General features: G+C 40.3%; 1 protein-coding gene across 1 annotated transcript in view; it reads left to right on the top strand.

Moving 5' to 3' along the window:
* The window catches only part of DNAH5 (dynein axonemal heavy chain 5), a 258,228-nt gene that overhangs the window by 68,106 nt on the left and 167,651 nt on the right, over positions 1-22,471 (top strand). The window contains exons 11-19 of the mRNA XM_028492810.2: positions 131-346; positions 3,796-3,903; positions 8,037-8,122; positions 8,760-9,081; positions 10,377-10,583; positions 14,509-14,680; positions 17,293-17,438; positions 20,721-20,886; positions 21,602-21,841. Coding sequence (XP_028348611.1) covers positions 131-346; positions 3,796-3,903; positions 8,037-8,122; positions 8,760-9,081; positions 10,377-10,583; positions 14,509-14,680; positions 17,293-17,438; positions 20,721-20,886; positions 21,602-21,841 — 1,663 coding nt within the window. The remainder of the gene's footprint in view (positions 1-130; positions 347-3,795; positions 3,904-8,036; positions 8,123-8,759; positions 9,082-10,376; positions 10,584-14,508; positions 14,681-17,292; positions 17,439-20,720; positions 20,887-21,601; positions 21,842-22,471) is intronic.

Genomic DNA, 22,471 nt, shown 5'->3' with positions numbered 1-22,471 from the left:
AGTAGCTACAGAGGCATGAAACTGAAAGGTTTTGTAATTCCACCCTAAATTTGCTGTCGCTTTCACTTAAGAGAATAAGGTTGATATCTTTGTTGTGTTCCCTTTCTTGTATTTTGGTTTTTACTTTAAGGAATACCAGCACTGCTTTCACAAGACCAAACAAAAGCTTAAACGAGATCCAAATGAAAAACAATTTGAATTCAGTGAGATGTATATATTTGGAAAATTTGAAACTTTCCACAGACGTCTTGCCAAGATAATGGACATCTTTACAACCTTCAAGACATATTCAGTCCTACAAGATTCTAAGATTGAAGGACTGGAAAACATGGTCACTAAATATCAGGTACTGTATTTCCAAACTAAATTTGCTACCCTTATCCATAATAAAACGTTAATGTGTTATGCAAATGACTGTATTTAGAAAGCTTTAAATAATCAGTCTCTAATGTAAAAGATAAGCTCATGGCCCTTAAACAATAAAGAAGTTAAATCTATTTGAGAATTGTGTAATGGTGCTAATATATTCTTTTCAGGTATGTGATTATGAGAATGACTTCCCTATAGCCTAAAATTAATCATCATTAGCAAAAGCGTTTTCATTAGTAGCACAAGAAAAATGTTTAAATATAACTTATTATTTCATTTATTCATGCAAGAAATATTTGATCAAGCATATACTGTGTGTCAGGCTCTCATTGACCCTGAGTTCTGAGTGGTATCTGATTATATCTGCAGTTAAGCATTTTATATGGACTCATGTTAAAAAAATAATAGGGATTGGATTTTATTTTAGCTCTACTATTCTTAATTATTTTGACTTTTGACAGCTTTATGTTGTAAGGATATGTGTGTAACTAATCTTAGTTTTTAAAGTGGACACAGGGATCTAATAATGTTTCGAAGATTTTTAAAAAACAATTTACAAACACGATGTGCTTTACATTCTTAATGTGGATATAGCCAGTTTTTTCTTGTTTGGGGACAGTGACACTAAACCTTAATTTTTTTTTTTGTATTTGAAAAGGATCATATAATTTACTGTCACTCATTGATTTTTCTACTCTAACAGTTTAGGTTGATATAAGAAATCTTCATTTCTTGAGTATATCAGATTTGGGGAGAGAAAAAGAAAAAACCTTTTCTATATAGTGGGAAATATTTTAGGTGAGCTGTATGTAATCTGCAAGGTGGATAATCTATTCTTTGAAACTGACAGTTTTGCAAGACAAAGATGGAATATGTCCATTTCTTTTTCAGTTTGGAATCTAGTTAATTTTTATTCTTCACGAAAAAATAACTTTGGAGCATATTTCAGTTTATTTTTGAAGGAGAAGTTGAACTGTACATCTAAATGCAGATAAAGACTATTCTAACCTGATAAAAATACTGGGAAGAAAAATTGCTTTCAAAATCTAAAGTGAAATACTGATTAAAATGGATGTACCAGAAGGTAGTGAGGTAAAATGTAGATGGTTCACGAAAGTGTGAGATTTTCGTGTATTAGAACCAATGTGAGAAGCTCAAAGTGCGGCCATGGAAATGAAGATCAGGCTCCTTGTGTGGATTCAGGGCCCTGTCCACCCCTCTGGCCTCCTCACCTGCTCCACTTCTCATTCAAAGTACTCCAGACACAGGACAGGTCACTTCAGCCCATCTTAGGGCTTGCAGAGCCTTTTTTCTGGGAAGTTCTGCCTCTGAATCATCACATGGTTATTTCCTCCTTGGCCTCTAGATCTTGATTTAAATGACCCTCTCAATTAAGTTTTCCTTGAACTCTGTTTCACCTCAGTCACTCTATGTTACTTATTTTATCACTGTCTGCAATTATCCTGTTCATTTATTTGTGACTTACATAGATTCCCACCCTCTCTCCCCGACCGAGGATGGAAATTCCCGAGGGCAGGGATGTTTCTTTGTTCTGTTCATTTCTGTATCTTCCAAGTTTGCTGGCATATAATTGGTGTGCAATAAATATCTATCAAGTAAATGATTTAGTAGTTTGAGTTTGATTAGTTGGTTTAAAGGTCATGATTAATCAGCTTATTTACTTAATACTCTTAAGTGACCATTAAATCCAATCACAGAGCAGAATTTTCTAAGGGCCGCAAATCTTTTAAAATCTAACTTTAAAATGTAGGAATGTAGCTTTTTCATACTTCTTTTACACATTTCCTATAACGTGATGGGTAGCATTATAACATTATATATACACAATTTCTGAATAGACCTAATTTTGTAGTTATACGGCATGAAAGAGTAGGTTGTTTTAACTTGTAAACTTGATTCAAGAAATTATGCAGCTTATACACTCTTGTCTATTGAGAGACTTGAGGTGATGTTTAAATGGAAATATCTTTGAAGGAGCGTTTGTGGAAGCTGGCCCAACATTCTTCATAAAGATTATATGCCTGTGTCAACAGTGTGGGCACCTGAGTTTGAGAACGGCTTAGTACCTGATTAAGAATGATCACAGAGCCTTAGAGCTCATTATTCAGAGCAAACAAAACTTTGGATAATAGTATTTTCAAGAAGATGAGTTTCCTAATTTGCACTGTTATAGTCACAGACTGCAGCTTTGGAGGAAGCAATTAATTCTAGAGATTCTTTAAATAGTAGATTATGGTTTGATATTTTATTTAGGACATTTGAAGCTTGAAAGATAGATTTTCGGGCTTCCCTGGTGGCGCAGTGGTTGCGCGTCCACCTGCCGATCGTGAGCCATGGCCGCTGAGCCTGCGCGTTCGGAGCCTGTGCTCCGCAACGGGAGAGGCCGCAGCAGAGGGAGGCCCGCATACCACAAAAAAAAAAAAAAAAAAAAAAAAAAAAAAAAAAGATAGATTTTCATCTGTAGATGTTATAACTGTGTTCTTCCTAAGTTGTTTGTATTCTGTTAAAGTCTTATTTATTTTCTGAGAAGACAAACTTTTCAATGAAAAATATTTTAATAAATAATACTTTGGGCTAGCTTGCTTCCTCCCTTCCTCCCTTCCTTCCTCCCTCCCTTCCTTCCTCCCTTCCTCCCTCCCTCCCTTCCTTCCTGCTGTGTCATGTCTTAGTTGCAGCACGTGGGATCTTCGTTGAGACATGTGGGATCTTCCCTTGCGGTGCACGGGCTTCTCGCTAGTTGTGGTGTGCTGGTTTTCTCTTTCTCTAGTTGTGGCGTGCAGGCTCCAGGGTGCATGGGCTCTGTAGTTGTGGCATACAGGCTCTCTAACTGAGGCGTGTGAGCTCAGTAGTTGTGGCGTGAGGGCTTAGTTGCGTCGCGGCACGTGGGATCTTGGTTCCCCACCAGGGATCGAACCTGTGTCCCCTGTGTATGAGTTGCGAATTAATAAGGAGTAGACTGCTAAGTGAAATAAGTCAAGCAGAGAAAGACAAATACTGTGTGATATCACTTGTATATGGAATGCATTGCAAGGTGGATTCTTTATCACTGGGCCACTAGGGAAGTTCCCTGGGCTTCTTTTTTTTTTATTACTTCCGATGTAATTTGTAAGAAATTTTTAGACAGAACATCTTTCCTACTTTTCAGGTGAGGTTTTTATTTGATATTTTTCTTTAGAAATACATAAAGTCTCATGAAAATGCTTTCCAAATGATATATTTGAATGCATTAGGCAATATTATACTACCTGTAATATACATGAAGCAATGAGAATAATTAAAGAAATAAGGCTCCTCTTAAGTTGATTTTTGGGGGATGATTGCACAGGTTCTATATGTAAAGGGCATATTTACCTACGTAATGCAAGAATATTGAAATATTGTCTTATTTCTTTCATAACATTTCAGGGTATTGTGGCCACCATAAAGGAAAAGGAATATAATTTCTTAGACCAGCGGAAAATGGATTTTGAGCAGGATTATGAAGAGTTTTGCAAGCAGACTGATGACCTTCATGTAGGTTGGATAAGGAAACTCCTGTTGACAGTCTGGTGTTTATTTTTTCCGTTCTGTGTAATGCTGCTTATCATCACCCATTCAGAAGGGAGAGGTATCTTCGTCATGGAGGTGACCGATAGCAAGCTTGGCCTGCATTTTGTGATTTCAGATTAATGACTGAAGGCTCTTTTTCATGGATTAAAGGGTCACAAATATAGCTTTGGGTAATGATCTGTGATCACAGACTTCTGCCTGTGTTCCATCTTAGATCTTAGAAAATTAACTTTTATCTTCTGTTGAAACATAGTGTTATTAGAATATAGAAATTTGTTTCCATTTGTTTGTTACTTTAGCAATGATTATGACCAGAGTAGCTTGAGCAAATAAATGATCAGCAATGTCTGGCAGATCTCAAAGGCAGGGTTACAGCTGGCCTTGAAACCGTGGTACCAGGACCGGCTCAGCACCTGGACCCCTCTTGGTATTGAAGCCCCATTGTCTTGCCTCTCCTCCCACCCCTAGACCAGCCCACAGGAGCAGTGTATGGCCGTCAGCGGCTTCTGAGAACACATCACGGAACCAGCCTCATCTCCAAATTCCTAAGGAAAAGGTTGGGTTAGCCAATTCTAATGTGGTGCCTTGCCCTGGACCTGTTAAACTGTGGGGTCATGTGGTAAAAGCAGAGGGCATGAGACCCACTTGCGTGGTTGGGAGTGTTTATTATCAGATGAGGAGAATCAGGGAGGGTAAGATTGGGAGACAACCTAACAGGTGTCCACTCTAATCAGCATGCAGACTTCTTTCCATCCCAGTGAGATCTAAAGTGTGCACCTTTCTGATTATTAAAGGAAAATGGTCATTCTGTTTCTTCTTTTCCAGAAGTTTTGGTTTGAAATAAATGTATACACTTCAAGGGAAAAAAGAGCTCCAAAGCATTTCTGGAGGGATGAGTTCAGTGTAGGACTCATAATAAAACTAGCTTATTCTATGTGTCAGGTCTGTTCTAAGCACTTTATAGATGTTAGTTCATTTAATACTCACAATAATCTGATAAAGTGGGTGCTTTTTTTTTTTTTTTTTTTTTTTTTTTTTTAGCGGTACGCGGGCCTCTCACTGTTGTGGCCTCTCCCGCTGCGGAGCACAGGCTCCGGACGCGCAGGCTCAGCGGCCATGGCTCACGGGCCCAGCTGCTCCACGGCATGTGGGATCTTCCCGGACCGGGGCACGAACCCATGTCCCCTGCATTGGCAGGCAGACTCTCAACCACTGTGCCACCGGGGAAGCCCAAAGTGGGTGCTTTTATTACCCTCTTTTTGGAGAGGAGGAGACCGAGGCACAATGAGGTTAAGTGATTTGCCCAAAGTCAGAGAGATGACAAGTGGTAGGCAGTCTGGCTCTAGGATTCAAGTTTTAAACCATTATGCTATAAGACACGTTTCAGGTGATGGGAAGATAGAGTGCCGGTAATAATTTAAGCACTGATCTCTTTTGGGGGCCGATTCAGACGTAAGGAGTGTGGATCTTGATCTCTCGTTGATGGGTGGTGGCAGATCCTGAGTCTGTGCTCCACGGTCAGTGTTTATTTGTCAAATCTTCATTTTTGTGTCCTAGCAGTTTCTGATCACATGGTACTTCAATAGTTTGTATGTGGGATATGTTTGCTGAATTAGTGTATGAGTTGCGAATTAATAAGGAGTAGACTGCTAAGTGAAATAAGTCAAGCAGAGAAAGACAAATACTGTGTGATATCACTTACATATGGAATCCAAAAAAATACAACAAATTAGTGAATATAACAAAAGAGAAGCAGACTCACAGAAATAGAGAACAAATTAGTGGTTACCAGTGGGGAGAGGGAAGAGGGGAGGGGTAATATAGGGGTAGGGGACTAAGAGGTATAAACTATTAGGTATAAAACAAGCTACAAGGATATATTGTTCAACATGGGGAATATAGCCAATATTTTATAATAACTCTAAATGGAGTATAACCTTAAAAAATCACGTCCCCATCCCACATATATCAGGGGCATCAGATCTGAAAAAAAGCACGTTTTACTCTAAATGGAACATAAACGAAATGACCCAATAAAATGTTTATTTTAAGAAAAAAATGGAAAAGAAAGATAATTACTGATAAGGTAACAAAAAAATAAGAACTAGATTTATTGCAATTAAACATGCATTTACTGTACATTATTTATGTATTAGACTTCTATGCTGTAGCTTATGGATACAGAAATAAATCAAGTTGATTTGCCCTCAGAAATCACATCAGACGTGATATGATTGAAATATAAGTACATAAATGTTAGAGCAGAATAATGAATATATTATTAAAAAAGGGCAAATAGTGGCTAAAATGGCTAATTATAAAAGTATAATATTCTGATATTGTACTGGGAAGTAAGGATTCAAACATAAGTTGACATATTCCAAAGAAGTTCTAAAGAAACTTATACGGAGAACAGACCTGCAAAACATTACATAGACTCTGAGAACTGCTACAGCCCATAAGGTAGGGTGTGAACCTAGGAGAAAAACTGTTCCATACTGTTGCTTGACTGGGATTAGGAAAGGCTCCAGAGAGGAGGCCATGCTTGGTGTGAGAACATGATTTATGTTTTCCAAGTAAATGGAGCAGAAATGAGAGTAATGGGGAGACCATTTCAAAACTGTGCCACTTTTTATCATACTGAGAATATAATTTTTTTTTTTTTTTTTTTTTTTTTTTTGCGGTACGCGGGCCTCTCACTGTTGCGGTCTCTCCCGTTGCGGAGCACAGGCTCCGGACGCGCAGGCTCAGCGGCCATGGCTCACGGGCCCAGCCGCTCCGCGGCACGTGGGATCTTCCCGGACCGGGGCGCGAACCCGGTTCCCCTGCATCGGCAGGCGGACTCTCAACCACTGCGCCACCAGGGAAGCCCCGAGAATATAATTTTATAAATGTTTCAAAGGCTGGTTTTTAAGCACTAGTTATAGATATTAATTCCTATTCTTCTTGAATTTTTTTTTTTAATTCAACACTTTTATTCATCTTGTCTTCCATCTCAAAAATAGTCCACTTCTCTCCTTGGTTTGCTGACCAGTTTTCCTCTGACTTCTTTTTCCCTTTCTCCATCCACTTTCTCTTAACTACCCTTTTTACGCTCTCTCCTTTAAATAATTCACGCACTGTCATAAATTCAGCCTTTGTTTCTGTAAAACTGAGGGGCGTATACTGACCTTCCCATGACTCTGGATGTAGTGAGTGGGGGTGATGAGTCTTGGAGACGGAATGGAGACAACCAGTAACTGTGGCATCTCCAAGACGTGAGACTGGAGGGTGTGTGTGGGGGAGCGCGAGATATACTGTACGTGAGTGATTTGGACCAGGGTTGTGTCCAGGGATCTGCTGTCAAGGGCATCAGGGCCTGGGATCCTGTCCAGATTTCGGGCTCATGCTTATACTAATATCAAAGAGATGCAGCGTGTTAGAACCAGGTGGGCCATTGGAAGTCTAGAAGGATATTGTCTCCAGTGGGCAAAGTAAGGCACTGTTTAGTAAAGGACCAGCGTTTGAGGTGGTAAGCCGCCTTAGGCAAAACTGAGTAGGGCCTGAGAGCCCAGAACTAAGAGGACTAGAGGATTCCACACCAGACTCCAAAAGACTGAAAGAATGGACCTAAGGCTCAGAGAGAAAAGAAGACTAAGTTGAGGTCTTAGGTGTTCATGAAGAGCTCAATGTAGGCCTTTGTGAAGCCATAAGTAAAGATTTACTGTGTCCCAAGTTCTATATAGTTTATACTCAGATATTTTTATGTCGTGAAAAAATTTGAGTGTTTATTTAGATAGGCTAACTGTACAGTTCTGCAGTGCAAGAAGATTTCTTGATCCTAAGATGTGATGTTTGTGGAAGAAATATCTGGTCCAGTATCCCTGGGGCCTGCCATGGCACCAAACCCTATGACTGCTCTGGCTTTCAAGTCCCTCTTTGTTCTGGCTTCTGGACATTTATCTTTCTTTAAGCTTAGATGAGTATTATATTCTCTGTTATACTTTGTCCTATATTGTATATGTTTGCAGAGATGGGGAGCTCTTTTATCTTGTTGCTAAGTAGAATTTTTTGCAATGCTTATTCATTGTTCATAATCAGACTTTATTCTGTTTTAGAATGAGTTGCAGAAGTTCATGGATGTTACGTTTGAAAAGATTAAAAACACAAATCAAGCTCTAAGTATGTTAAAGAAATTTGAAAGGTAAAAATTTGAAAGACTTTTCTGAGTTCTATTTTCTAAATTGAGGTAATATGAACATGGTTTAGCTTACGTTATTATTGCTATTATTATTTCATATTCTAGTGGGAAGGTAATCCTCTCTTACAATCTGAATAACAAGGCCACAGTTTTAAAGTTCTTCAGAGGATTAAGAGTTTGTTTTATTTCCTCTCAGCTTTGAAGTACCTTGTGACTGCCTATCATAATATCACTTAATGTTTAAGTAATTTGAAGAAACTCTTACCAAAAGTTTTGACTAGGTTTTAAGGATTGATACTATTTAAAAAAAACAAAAAACAAAAAACACTCTAGGGAATTCCCTGGTGGTCCAGTGGTTAGGACTTTGCACTCTCATTGCCGAGGGCCTGGGTTCACTCCCTGGTCGGGGAACTAAGATCCCATAAGCCAAAAAAAAAGAAAAAGAAACAAACAAACCCAAAAGCCATAACCTCTCTATTGCGATATGATTGACAGACTGATTCCATTTTGATTGTTTAATATGCTAACACAAATATTTCATTCTCTTCCATCAGCATATGTTTTTACAGTAAGTCTTAATAAATAAGATTTCTCAATATCATCCCATTAATTCAAGCCTTTCACTTTAAAAAAAAATCAGATTGAATATACCTAATCTTGGAATTGATGACAAATATCGGCGTATCCTTGAAAACTATCGGGCTGACATTGATATGATCTCGAAGCTGTATACGAAGCAGAAAGACGATCCTCCTTTGGCTCGAGACCAGCCTCCCATTGCTGGGAAGATTCTGTGGGCCCGACAGCTCTTCCACCGGATTCAGCAACCAATGCAGCTTTTCCAGCAGCACCCGTCTGTGCTCCAGACGACAGAAGCCAAGCCTGTGATTCGCGGTTACAACAGGGTGGCCAAGGTCCTCCTGGAGTTTGAGGTTCTGTACCACAGGGCATGGCTTCAGCAAGTGAGTCTCTGCATGTATGCTCTTCAAAGACGTCTCCATAAGAGTTTATAAACTGCTAGCATTGGGCAGTTTTATTCCCATAGAAAGTTGAGTTTGTGGGTATTTTATAAGACAGGGTTGGTTGACTCTAAGTAATCAGTCAAAGAGTGTAATATGTCCCTGAAGAAAAACAATAATTAATTTTGGAAAAAAGGTCGTAAGCCAGGTAACAGAAACTTATTTTTTTTTAAAATAAATTTATTTTTTATTTATTTATTTTTTGGCTGCGTTGGGTCTTCGTTGCTGCGCGCGGGCTTTCTCTAGTTGCAGTGAGCAGGGGGCTACTCTTCGACTTGGTGCGCAGGCTTCTCATTGCGGTGGCTTCTCTTGTTGCGGGGCACGGGCTCTAGGCGCGCGGGCATCAGTAGTTGTGGCTCGTGGGCTCAGCAGTTGTGGCTCGTGGGCTCTAGAGCGCAGGCTCAGTAGTTGTGGCACACGGGCTTAATTGCTCCGCGGCATGTGGGACCTTCCCAGACCTCGGCTCGAACCCGTGTCTCCTGCATTGGCAGGCGGATTCTTAAGCACTGCGCCACCAGGGGAGCCCCAGAAACTCACTTTTATTTAATTTATAAACTCCTAAGGAAGAAGATCCTGTACCTGGTTGATTAGGATTTCTCTTTCTGTTTTTTTCTCCATTGTGTCCGTGAACACTAATATTCCTGTTAAACAAAGTTTTAAATTTTATTTGGCCATACTAGGTTAATCAAATTATATTTCATACCCTACCAACACTTGTATTTCTTTGTAGATTGACAGGAAGTATTTTGGAGGATAAAATTCAGCCTAACAAGGCCTCTAAAATGGTATCTCATTTTCCTAGTTCAAATTTTGGTGTCTGAATCAACAACAGAGATGTCTCTGTAGTGTTTTACTTTGCTTTTCTAGATAACTGAAGACTGAGCTTCGTAGGTTTCATGAAACTTTTATTAGGAAAAATAACTGAGTAGGCACGAAGGTAGCAGGGAGCGAAGTGGCTTTTGAGAAGTCACCTTTATTGCAGTATCCACTTATCAGATGTGAGAGATTCATGACCCAAGCATTTTGTTGAATTGACTGTACATCACCACCGAGAACTTGAAGACTCTTTCCTGAGAGTGAAGTTAGGAGAAGAGTGAGAGACCCCATTGTCTTTAGTTTGAGAAGCTCAAATCCATGGAAGAAGACGTAATGACCTTCATTCCCAGAAATGGCCAAGCTAGATACCCTGTGTCTGCATTGAACTCTCTAATAGTAATAATGTTGATCTCTTCTCACAGACTGAAGAAATTCATGTAGGACTTGAGGCTTCTTTATTGGTGAAGGCTCCCGGCACAGGGGAATTGTTTGTAAACTTTGATCCTCAGATATTAACCTTATTTAGAGAAACAGAGTGCATGTCACAGATGGGTCTGGAAGTTTCACCATTTGCAGCTGCCCTTTTCCGAAAACGAGACATATACAAAAAGAACTTCAGTAACATGAAGGTATAGTACTTTTATTTTTTCTTCCCTTCTTGGCTAGCGCCAGTGTGCATTAAAAAAAATCTGGTGGTGTGTCACTGTTGAGAAGCAGAAAGTGTCCAGGACGACTGTAGTGGAGTGACTGAGGCTAGAATGTAGAGTTGGCGAGGGCCAGGTCATCATAGACCTTGTAAACCAAGGTTACACGTTTGAGTGCCCCAGGAAGACATTAGAGGAATCTGAGCAGGAGAAAAAGGCATGATGTCTTTTACAATAAAAATCATTCTTTCTGCTGGGTGAGGAACAGATTCTAAGGGGAAAAGAAGGGTCAGTGTGAAGCTAGCTTGAGAGCTGTTGCACCGGTTCAGGATGGAGATGATGGCAGCTTGAACCTAGGATGCAGCAGAGTAGTAGATCAGTGAATTAGAGAATGATGTCAACAGGCAGGTTATGAGAGAACTCAAGGATGATCCCTTTGTTTTTGTGTGAGCAACTAAATGGAATTATTCAATCGTTATGTTGGTTGTATTCTGCACACATGTTCAGTAACATGCAGTGGCCCCAAATGGAAGTTCCACTTGTGGAGATGGCAAAGACTGGAACTAGCTTGTTTTGGGGGGCAGAAAGGAATCCATAGCTCCCATCTTAAGTATAAGATGATTTTTAGAGATCAAAGTAGAGGTGATATCCATGCAGATAGATATGAAGTCTGGAGTTGAGTGGAGAAGTCAGAGTTGAAGGCATATTTTTGAGAGTTATTAGAATACAGTTGCTATTTAAAGTCATTGTCCTGCATGAGATTTCCAAGGAGGAGAATAGAAAGAAGAGTAGAGGGCCTACCTTAAACCCTGAGTTGTTCTAATATTAACAGGTCCGATAGAAGAGGACAAATATGCTAGTAAAATTAAGGATTGGCCTTTGAGGCAGGTGGAAACCAAGTGTCAGGGAAGCCAAGGGTAAGAAAAACCTCATGATGGAGGGAATGGTCACCAGTGACAAATGCTGCCCAGAGGATGCTCAAGATGAGGTCAGAGGTGCTGCCACAATATCTGACAACATGGAGACCATGTTACAACTTTATAGTGGCCAATATCATAGGACAAGCCCAATAAGGCCACGCATTTGCATAATGCTTTACATTTCAAACCGTTTTCATATTCATTATTCCATTTGATATTTTCCACAGCCATGTTAGGTAATTGGAATAGAGTACTATTATATTATTTTAGAGATGACAAAACCGTGGCTTAGAGAAATTAAATGACTTAGCCAAGGTCTCACAGCTAGTAAGTGGCAAAAGTAGGACAAGAACCCAAACTTGTAGTCTACTTAGTTTTCCCACTCTTTCATGTTATATTAAAAAGTTAATATTGGGGCTTCCCTGGTGGCGCAGTGGTTGCGCGTCTGCCTGCCGATGCAGGGGAACCGGGTTCGCGCCCCGGTCTGGGAGGATCCCACATGCCGCGGAGCAGCTGGGCCCGTGAGCCATGGCCGCTGAGCCTGCGTGTCCGGAGCCTGTGCTCCGCAGCAGAGGGAGGCCCGCATACCACAAAAAAAAAAAAGTTAACATTGGCAACGGACAGACATTCCTCAAATGTAAGCTCATCAAATACTAGTCAGAATGTTGGAATTCCCTTTTAGATTTTTCTTGGATGTTAGAAAAATAACTAAGTCAATCTACATATTTGTAAAGAAACAGTTAGTTTGACTATATATAAAATAGGTAAACAACAGGGACCCACTGCAGAACACAGGGAACTATAGTCAATATCTTGTAATAAACTATAATGGAAAAGAATCTGAAAAAGAATATATATATGTGTGTGTGTATAACTGAATCACTTTGCTGTACATTTGAAACTAATACAACATTGTAAATTAAATATACCTCAATAAAAAATAAAAAGGAAAAAGAAAGTAGTTATTTTTATTAAGAAACACTGTTTTTCAGAATATAAAATTACTAATGATAATTTTGTCCACAGAATTGCTGTTTCAGTTATCTGTTGCATGTAACGAACAATCCCAATATATAGTATCTTAAAGCAACCATTCCGTTATACCTCATGATTCTGTGAAAAAAGAATTTAAGCAAGGCTTGGCTAGGTGCCTTCTGTTCCATGTGGCATTGACTAAGATTACTTAGTTCAGCTGGCAGGTGTTTGATCTGCCAGGTCCAAGAAGGACTCATTCTCTGGTTCTTTGGCGGGAACGGCTGGAAGTTTCGCTCAGTTGGGGCTAAGGACTGGAGAATCTATGTGAGCATTCCAGATGGAGGCCTCAGGGTAGTAGAATTTCTTATAATGCAACTCAGGATTCCAACAGTGGGTGTTACAGTAAGCAGGGAGGAAGCCACATGGCCTTTTGGACAGCCTCAGATGTCTCATAGCATCATTTCTGTGGTCTTCTGTTGGGCTCCGTAAGCCCACCCAGATTCAAGGAGAGGGGACATAGACCCCACCCCATTAAGGGAGGAGGGTCAAAGAATGTTTTAAAACCACCACAGTTGTAAATGACAATTCTAGCAAGTGAATTATCATCTGGGTGACATTTATTGTATCTTGAGGTTGAAAGCGTTAAAGGTTCCCACTCACTGCAAGTACCTGGTAAGAGCAGATCTATTGACATGTTTCGGGGACTATCTCAGGCGTTGCTGAGCTATTGTGCTGAATAGTTAACAGTTTTCAGGCTTCTACAGATATGCTGAAGTAGCTGAGAGTTTGTTTTCTTCATCTCTTCCTTGGAAGGCAGTTCAAACTAGAAAGAGATGAGCCAGCGTAGACTGATAGTTAGGAATACAGATTCTGAAGTCAATCTGGATTCAAAGCATTATCTTTGGGCAAATTACTTTACCCTTCTAAGCCTGAGTTTTTCATTTATAAAATGGATGCATAATACCTCTTGGATAAAAGGATTAAGGTAGGAAGTAAAAGGCCGGCTGGAGGCTGATTTAAGAATTGCTTCCCAAATAGAATAAGTGATGAACATTGAAAAAAAGGTAAGCAGTGGATAAACGGTTCAGGAAATGTGTAAGTAGCTGCTAATAGAGCCATCAACTTTAGGTGTTTCATGGAAATTGAAAGGATATCACAGAAATTGTGGAAAAGTATTTAATGAAGAAAGGATTATGTAGTCCAATGGGAAATGTTGAGTTTAACACAATTCACAAAGACTGTTGGGCTTCTTACTTCCTTCCTGCAATTTTCTCAGAATCATTACTATTAATTGTGACTGTCAAAGAAGGGAGATATTGTGTACAGTGTTTTCCAGACTTATCCACCCAGGGACCATTTTTCTTATAGAATCTCTTGTGGCTTGCATTTCAGCGTAAACACCTTGGGAAACAGTGATCTAATGAGAAAGTAATACCCACACGCACATTACAAAGATGAGCTTAAAAACCATTGTATTTAAGAAGTGCATTAAAGTTGCTTTCTTATAATTAATTATTATTAATATTAACATTGCCATAAAAGGTAGGCTGGAAGTACTATCAGTCTTATTTAAATATGGTAACATGTGAACAAAATACTGACACAATTCAACATTATACAGCAGGTAGATTTCAACGGAGTTTCTGATCACAAATGCTCGTTCTAATAACAGCTAGTTAATTAATCAGAGAAATACTGATTGATCATCTTCTATGTGCCAGGTACTGTTTCAGGCACATTGAACAAAGCAGACAACATTCTTGTCCTTTAACTTGCTCTTAAGTTCTTTTTCTCTCCTCCTCAGTCGTATTTTATTAGATTAGGAATGTGTATCTATGGAGAGATTTCTTGCCTGTTCTATTCTTATTATGTTTTGGCTACTTTACTTGCCAGGCTGCTATTGGAGCCCTGCAACTGGACCCTAAATAAAAGTAATCATTTTGGATAAAAATGAGCTATTAATAGATGTTCAAAGTGAGATATTATTTGATTATTTCACCCCTATTTCCCTGCAGATGATGCTGGCTGAATATCAGAGAGTGAAGTCAAAAATGCCTCCCATTATAGAGCAACTGATGGTCCCTCATTTGGCAAAGGTGGATGAAGCTCTCCAGCCTGGCCTGACTGCACTGACCTGGACATCACTGAACATTAAGATGTACTTGAAAAATGCTTTTGCAAAGATCAGTAAGTCTGTTTAAATGGTTATTATTTTTCAATTCAAAAGGCTGAGTTTTTTTTTTGTTTTTTTTTAAAGAAGATGTTGGGGGTAGGAGTTTATTAATTAATTAATTTATTTTTGCTGTGTTGGGTCTTCGTTTCTGTCTGAGGGCTTTCTCTAGTTGTGGCAAGCGGGGGCCACTCTTCATCGCGGTACGCGGGCCTCTCACTGCTGTGGCCTCTCCCGTTGCGGAGCACAGGCTCCAGACGCGCAGGCTCAGTAGTTGTGGCTCACGGGCCCAGCCGCTCTGCGGCGTGTGGGATCCTCCCAGACCAGGGCTCGAACCCGTGTCCCCTGCATTAGCAAGCAAATTCTCAACCACTGCGCCACCAGGGAAGCCCAGAAGGCTGAGTTTTTAAGGTCTATTGTATAATTTCTTATAGATGTTGTGATATAAATAATGAAACAAGGAGTGATATTCTTAAGCTGTTCCCTAAGGAATTTTACCAAGTATATGAAGTCATTAATTTCCTGGAAACTATATATATTCACTATTTAATTTTATCCCCAGAGGCTAACTACATTTTAAAAGTATACTTACTGTTGGGCATTAGACTTTAAAGGAACTTCGGAGTCATTCAGCTTTTTATATTAATAGGTTAGTGTATTTTGAGACCCCGATTTGAAAGATGTGATTTGGACGCAGCAGACTGCTGAACAGCAGGATATATGGGAAAAGTTTAAGCAAACATTTTTTCCTAATGAGGGATATAATACACTTTAAAATATATGTAAGGTGGTGTATTCCATTAAATACAATTTCCCAGAATGTGTACAAGTATGCTGCAAAGAAGTCTAGGCTCAGATAAGTCTGGGAAATCCAGGTTAAACAAAGTCAGGCAGATTTCTCTTCTGGAGGACTCTTCAGAGCTCTTGATATGTCAACATTTAGTGGTCTCCAAAAGTGGGCTCCTGTAGGTGGCATTTCCCAGAATTCCTTGGCTGCTTACCAGGAAAGCATATTAACACCTTATAGACCCTCTGTGATGGACGGTGGAACACAGGTTGGAACATGGTGATAGAGGGATTGTTCTAGGAAGACTTAGAAATCACCATTCTCCTCTCCTACACAGTGTCCTCACCTGCTCTTCATGCCCTAATTCTCCCCATGTTTTATACCCCAGAGTACGTCCCACTCCCAAGAAGCCCACTCAGACTGTTCTACCACACAGGACCACTTTTTCCTGTGACTTCTGTTTTACATTGGGACTAAAGACTCTGTATTTTGGTTTCTTCTAATGGTTCTATCTTTCTCCCCATACTGACTGCAAAGGGCTTGAAAATCAGGCTCTTTCTTATGCTTTGTATTACTCTGAGTTGGGTTTGTACTAGACACCCAGACACGTGGATTCATAATTGCAATAGTTTTATACAGTTAATCTCTTAACATTTCTTTTTTCTCCGTAACCCCTTTCCTACCCTTTTATCCCATCACCTCATTTCTGGGTCACTCCTCCCTGAGCTTCCCTTCTACATACCCCTCGTGATAACTCCTTTTATTCTCTCTCTCTTTCTCTCATATTTGTGGCTGCTGAAATAGTACCTAGTCTATTTATAGCCTAATTTTTAAAGAGGTTGTCTTATTAGTATGTTTTCACTGTACCTTGCAAGAAACTTAGAGCTCAGAATGGTCCACCTATTTACTTTACCAGGTGCACTACACTCAAGAATATTAATAGGTACTGGGTTGGGTGGGGTGGAGGAGTAAGGAATTTATGGTTGAACCCTCTTACCCTCTTTGTTTTGCTTTGTAGATTTGGGGACTAGATTCAAAGATAAATTGTGAAGGAGTCTTTGGATATGAATGAGATGTGTTTTAGGCTCATTACAATTTGAAGGTTGAATAATATAAAATGCATGAACCATAGCATTATAAGAATGGAGAAGATCCTCTCAGATGGAGGGGTGCTCAGGGGTCAGTGCCAGCACAGGAGGAGGGGGCCATGCGAATATGGGCAGATTCACAGAAAGCCTCCTGGGGGAGATGCGTTTGAGTTGAATCTTCAAGTTTGAGTCAGAGTAAGGCAGGCTGAGAAAGCTGGGAAACTGGTTAAAGAAAGAAGAGTGTGTTGGGACTTCCCTGGTGGCGCAGTGGTTGAGAGTCCATCTGCCAATGCAGGGGCCACGGGATCAAGCCCTGCTCCAGGAAGATCCCACATGCTGCGGAGCAACTAAGCCCATGTGCCACAACTACCGAGCCTGCGCTCTAGAGCCTGCGAGCCACAGCTACTGACCCCACGTGCTGCAACTACTGAAGCTCGCGCGCCTAGAGCCCGTGCTCCACAACAAGAGAAGCTACCGCAATGAGAAACCTGTGCACCGCAACAAAGAGTAGCTCCTGCTCGCCACAACTAGAGAAAGCCCGCATGCAGCAACAAAGACCCAACACAGCCAAAAATAAATAAATAAGTAAAATTAAAAAAAAAAAAAGAAAGAACAGTGTGAGAAAACCAAGTATGAAACAGCTCTATGGAGCAACTTTAATCCTGATTTTGCTACTGAAATTTAATCATGTTGGTTTTTTTTTTTAAAAACAAAATGCTGAATCTCTTTTATTCACTTTTATGTTTTTCCAAAGAGGCCCTGGAGTTGCTGATTGACAGGGTCAATGACTTGATCGAGTTCCGCATCGATGCCATCCTGGAAGAAATGAGTAGCACGCCTCTTTGTCGACTCCCCAGAGAGGAGCCACTTACCTGTGAAGAGTTTCTCCAAATGACAAAGGTTATTAGAAGACTGATGTTTTTATTTAAATTTTGTTTTGTGATTCATTTTTCTATAAAAGGCATTTTTGGGAGCGTAAATTAAATTTTTTTTCTCTATGCATGGCTAGTCTGTGATAGATGTGATTCAAACGAGGAGCCTTCAGACAATAATTTGAAAATGAAGAGGAATGTACCTGAGGGGTCACGTAGACATGAAGAACAAATCAATTCTTTTCAGATCAGTAGGAGGGAAATTGCCATGGAACACATTTCTCATTTCCTATAGTTTTTGAAGAATAGAGCTGTTTTGCTGAAGAGCTTCTAATAAGCTAGGGTTAATTAATAAAATAATGGTTTTAAACAGTTTCTGGGTAGAATTTCTTCTTTAAACATTTCTGTAGAGCAGCATTTCCCAAACTGGTGTTCTGTGGCACACGGTTCTGGAGCCATTGCTGGGAAAGCTGGAAAAGGCAGGGTCTGTGTTCAACTTTCTTGGGGTAAAGACTGTACGTTCCTTTCCCCATTCAGATTCTTTTCACATTAACGTTGTAGAATAAAGACCTTCAGAAGGGCTCCTGGGAGTGTCTAGTTAACTTTCTTTAATCCATTATTTCTCAAATTTTAATTTGCATTTTGATTACCAAAGTGAATGATTACCAATATAAAAGAATGCTTTCTCTTGAATGGGTTTACTTCTTATAATTGATTTATTCCTTCAACAATTTTTGTGGAGCTCCTATGCGAACCACTGTTTGGGAATAAAACAGTGGACAAAACTGATGCAATCCTTGCCATTGTGATGTCCACTTTCAAGTGGAAGATATAGAAAAACAAGCAAACAAAAAAAGCCAGTAAACAGACAACATGCCAGGTGATGATAAGTTCAATGGAGAAAAATTAAGAGGATAGTGGAGGAAAGGAGTACCTGACAGAGAGTTGTGATTTTATGTTGATGGTCAGGGATGACTTATGTGATTACATCTGAACATAGGAAGTGAGGGAGCAAGCCATGTGAATATCTTTGGGGAAAAACATTCCAGGCAGAGGGAACAGCAAGTGAAAAGGCCCTGAGGCAGAAGTTTCTTATGGTAGAAAGATGTTGAGTTGAAGTTCATTGAGTATGTTCATATGCTGAGGGGGAAAATCAAGTACAGAAGGAAAAAGGGAATGGTTGGTAAGCATAGTCTCTGGCGAAGCAGCAGAGTGTGACTTAGAACTCAGATTGTGTGATTATGTATTCTTTTTTAAAAAAATTAATTAATTTATTTTGGCTGCGTTGGGTCTTCATTGCTGTGTGCGGGCTTTCTTTAGTTGCGGCCAGTGGGAGCTACTCTTCTTTGCAGTGCGTGGGCTTCTCATTACGGTAGCTTCTCTTGTGGAGCACGGGCTCTAGGTGCGTGGGCTTGGTAGTTGTGGCTCGCGGGCTCTAGAGCTCAGGCTCAGTAGTTGTGTCACACAGGCTTAGTTGCTCCGCGGCATGTGGGATCTTCCCGGACCAGGGCTTTAATCCATGTCCCCTGCGTTGGCAGGTGGATTCTTAACCACTGCACCACCAGGGAAGTCCCTATGCATTCTTAAATAGAAGAATAAACATTGTATTCACTGACAAAGGAGGAAAAGGGGTTAATGATGGAGGCTGAGTTGTCTTCTGGATAAGGGCATGGGGTCAGGGCCATGCTGTGGCCTCCATTTGCTTTGTGCTATAGAAATCAAGGTTATTATCTGAGGACGATGAGGGAGGATGGTGTAAAGATTTGAGGATGCAAGAATTTGAGGACACAGCAGTTCTGGGGCCTGGTAGAGAAACATGACTGGAGTCATGTAGAATGGTCCTTGGGTAGCATTAGGGGCCTGCCTGAGTTTGGGGACCATGAATTTCCAGGACCAACACCTGCCTTGCCATGACCTCTGTGTGCAAGTGGAGAGGGTAGATGCCCTGGTTCATTTGGGTTGGGCTTCTCCTGGGTAGGGCTGTGGAAACAGGTGATGGAGTAAAGGCTGTTGGCAAAAGAATGCTCGATGTGGGGAAATCATGTCCTTAGGGGAGGGTGTGTAGAGTCAGAGGATTTAAGATGAAGACTTTAAAAAAATGTTAGCAATCTCTCAGAGAACAGGGAGTTAGTTCACTCTTTGTATGGAACGAGATAAGCAAACAAACTTCCTCCTGCTTTTGTATGTGATTTGCTGGTCAATAATAATAACACGCACTTCTTGGGTACTTACTTTGTGGCAGGCACTGTTCTTATCATTTTACATACATTTCCTTTTGGAATTCTCACAACAATCTAAGGTAGGTTCTACCATAATCAGCATTTTACAGATGTGGGAATCAAGGCCCAAGATTTCCCAGAATCACGCAGAGCAAGGATTTGAACCCAGGTAGTTTGGTGCCAGAGTCTATACTTGTTACTGTACTTGTTGCTGGACAGCGCTAACTCTATTCCTTCCTTACCCAACCTCTGACCTGCATCTTTTTCATAACTGTCTGTAGGCTAAGGATGGTGATTAGTAGTTAAGTGAAGTTCTGAGCTGGGAGTTATTTTATACTTTATTTGATCATAAAGAAGTTTAATACTTTCAGAACACATCAGAATCTTCCTGTTTTAATGATAATCAAAATGCCATATGCCCTACAGCAGTGGAATGGACGTGAATGTCATGGGTAACGAGGAGGTAAATGAACCGTGAAGCTAATGTTTGGAGTGGAGGGTCCATGAGCACATTAGAGAGAATCTTGAGATGAATCATGGTGGAACGTGGGAAGGAGCTGGAGACTATGACCTACTCACAGTCTATTGCTTTATGGGCTTGTTTTCCAACCAGGTGGTAAATCACTGACTATCTATCTGTCTGTCTTGATTAAAGTGCTCCAGTATATTCGTTTATGTTTGTTAAATCTCATTCTTGAGAAGTGCGTAACCCAGTTGGAGGCAGGGGAATATCTGAAATTAATTAGGGGTTGATGATGGACTGTTGGCAAAGGTGAAGAGAGAAAGGAAGGCTGGCTAGAGCAGATTTATGTGAAATGAAGGAAACTTCCTGGGAAGAGAGGCTGTTCATGACTTTTGGAGTTATTTCCTCCATTGCTGGAGAAGTAAGCGTAATTTTGGTCCATCTACGCTCCAGTTGGTTCTCTTGTCTTTAACACATTCCTTTACAGGATGCCTGGCCTGGGTTAGTGTGAGAGGCATGGCCAAGCATCGTCGGGGACCAGGATCTCATCTGGAGGCTGAACCTATGTGCCCTCAAGAGCTAGTTAAACAAAATGACACGGTGCTAATTTTTTTTTTTTTTTTGATAGGACCTTTGTGTAAATGGTGCTCAGATACTAAACTTTAAAAGCTCATTAGTGGAGGAAGCAGTCAATGAGCTAATAAATACATTGCTGGATGTGGAAGTTTCATCTAAGGAAGACAGAGAAAAAGTATCCAATATGAATAGTACTGATTCAAAAAATGAAATTTCGGGTAAGAGGGGGTAATGGAAGGGTCTCGTTTTTCTAGGACATTACTGAAAAGTAAAATTTAATTTTCTACATGGCAACGAATTTCACACTCTAAAAAGACCCTCCCAATTTTATAAGGACATTTATAAATCTGAAATTATGATTCAGAGCACATTTTAATGATGCCATGTCATTCATTCCCATTACTTTTTGTTCAGCTCTACAAGCATGTACTTTGCATTGGCCCTTGTTAGCTCTCTTTGCATTTAGGTCTAAATGTGTGTTTTTTCACTATCAGTAGAGTCGGATGGATTATGGATTGGAATCCCCACTGAGGTACATCTACACCAGAGCAAAGGGTTTGCAGGACAGATGAGGACCCTGAGAGGCTGAGGAGGGTCGCTGTTCCCCAAGGGTTTATGGTTATTGGTGGAAGAGAGAAGCGGCACCCAGGCGCCCAGGCCCTGTCTTTCTTTTGTGGCCACAGCTCCTGCCTCTTCTGTTTCCACACATCGAGGAGGAGAGCCCTCCTCAGACTGCCTGGTGCCCCTATTTCCTCTCCCTATCCTTTGATGGCCTCATTTCGTAAGAAGTGTGACCTTTGAGTGTTATTCATCTTGCATGTAATTTATCTTAATTTTCTTCTCTTTAACTGTAGTAGATGGTTTTCTGTCTGTCTCTCCCTTTCTCTCTCTCCCCGTCCCCATCTCTTTCAATTTCTCTCATTTGTGTAACAGCGAAAAGAGAAGACGGACATTCCGACACCTTGACGTCTTCTCTTAATGCTGGGGCGGGCCCCCTGCCTTTGACGACAGTCGCGAGAAAGAAGAAAGAGACTGAGATGTTACAGGAAGGAGCCCGCGAGTTGCTCTCTCACTTCAGTCACCAGAACCTGGGTGCTCTGCTGAAAGTTACAAGAAACACGCTAGAGGCCATTCGCAAGCGCATTCATTCCTCCCACAGGACCAGCTTCCGGGGTAATGATCCCACACCATTTGCCTCCTGGCTGGCCAAGCCTGGTTGCTGGTTGTGTGTGTGTGTTCCTGTTAAATTTAAATAATAAAAAACGCCCACCATTTCTTGAGTGCCTCCTTGTAAGTTTAAATATTATGAACTTGGATTATCCCAACAATTCTATGAAGTAGACACTATCATTCCTCTCATTTAAGACTGAGTCCAGGGAGGTTAAGTAATTTGCTTAACGTCGCTTAGCTCTTGTTAATAACATAATAATCAGCATCCCATTTAATCTTTTTGTAATAAGGTGAAAACGTGTGAAATGAATTATTTTAATTAGTGAAAGAAAAAAATACATACTTTAAAAAGAAGATATCCAGAAAGATAATTTCATTGTTAAATTATTAGATTATTAGCCAGTCTCATAAAGAGAGAAAGATCTTATTAATGCCATGATCTCCAAAGCAGAAATTGTTTTTACTATTTTCGTGTCAATTTAGTACTTTCCAACTGATTTCTTCATTCTCAGTACAACCATCTCTCCTCGGCACCATTCAGAAATAGGTGTTGCGTTTCCCAGAGGGGCCACAAGAATCCGTCAAATTTAGAGACATTCTGAAATTAAATTTTAAATTAAAAAAATATAAAAA

This window comes from Physeter macrocephalus, chromosome 8, assembly GCF_002837175.3.
Source record: "Physeter macrocephalus isolate SW-GA chromosome 8, ASM283717v5, whole genome shotgun sequence".
In the NCBI taxonomy this organism is placed as follows: Eukaryota; Metazoa; Chordata; class Mammalia; order Artiodactyla; family Physeteridae; genus Physeter; species Physeter macrocephalus.
Note: the sequence above shows the minus strand (reverse complement) of the source record. Positions and strands in the feature narration are given on the sequence as shown.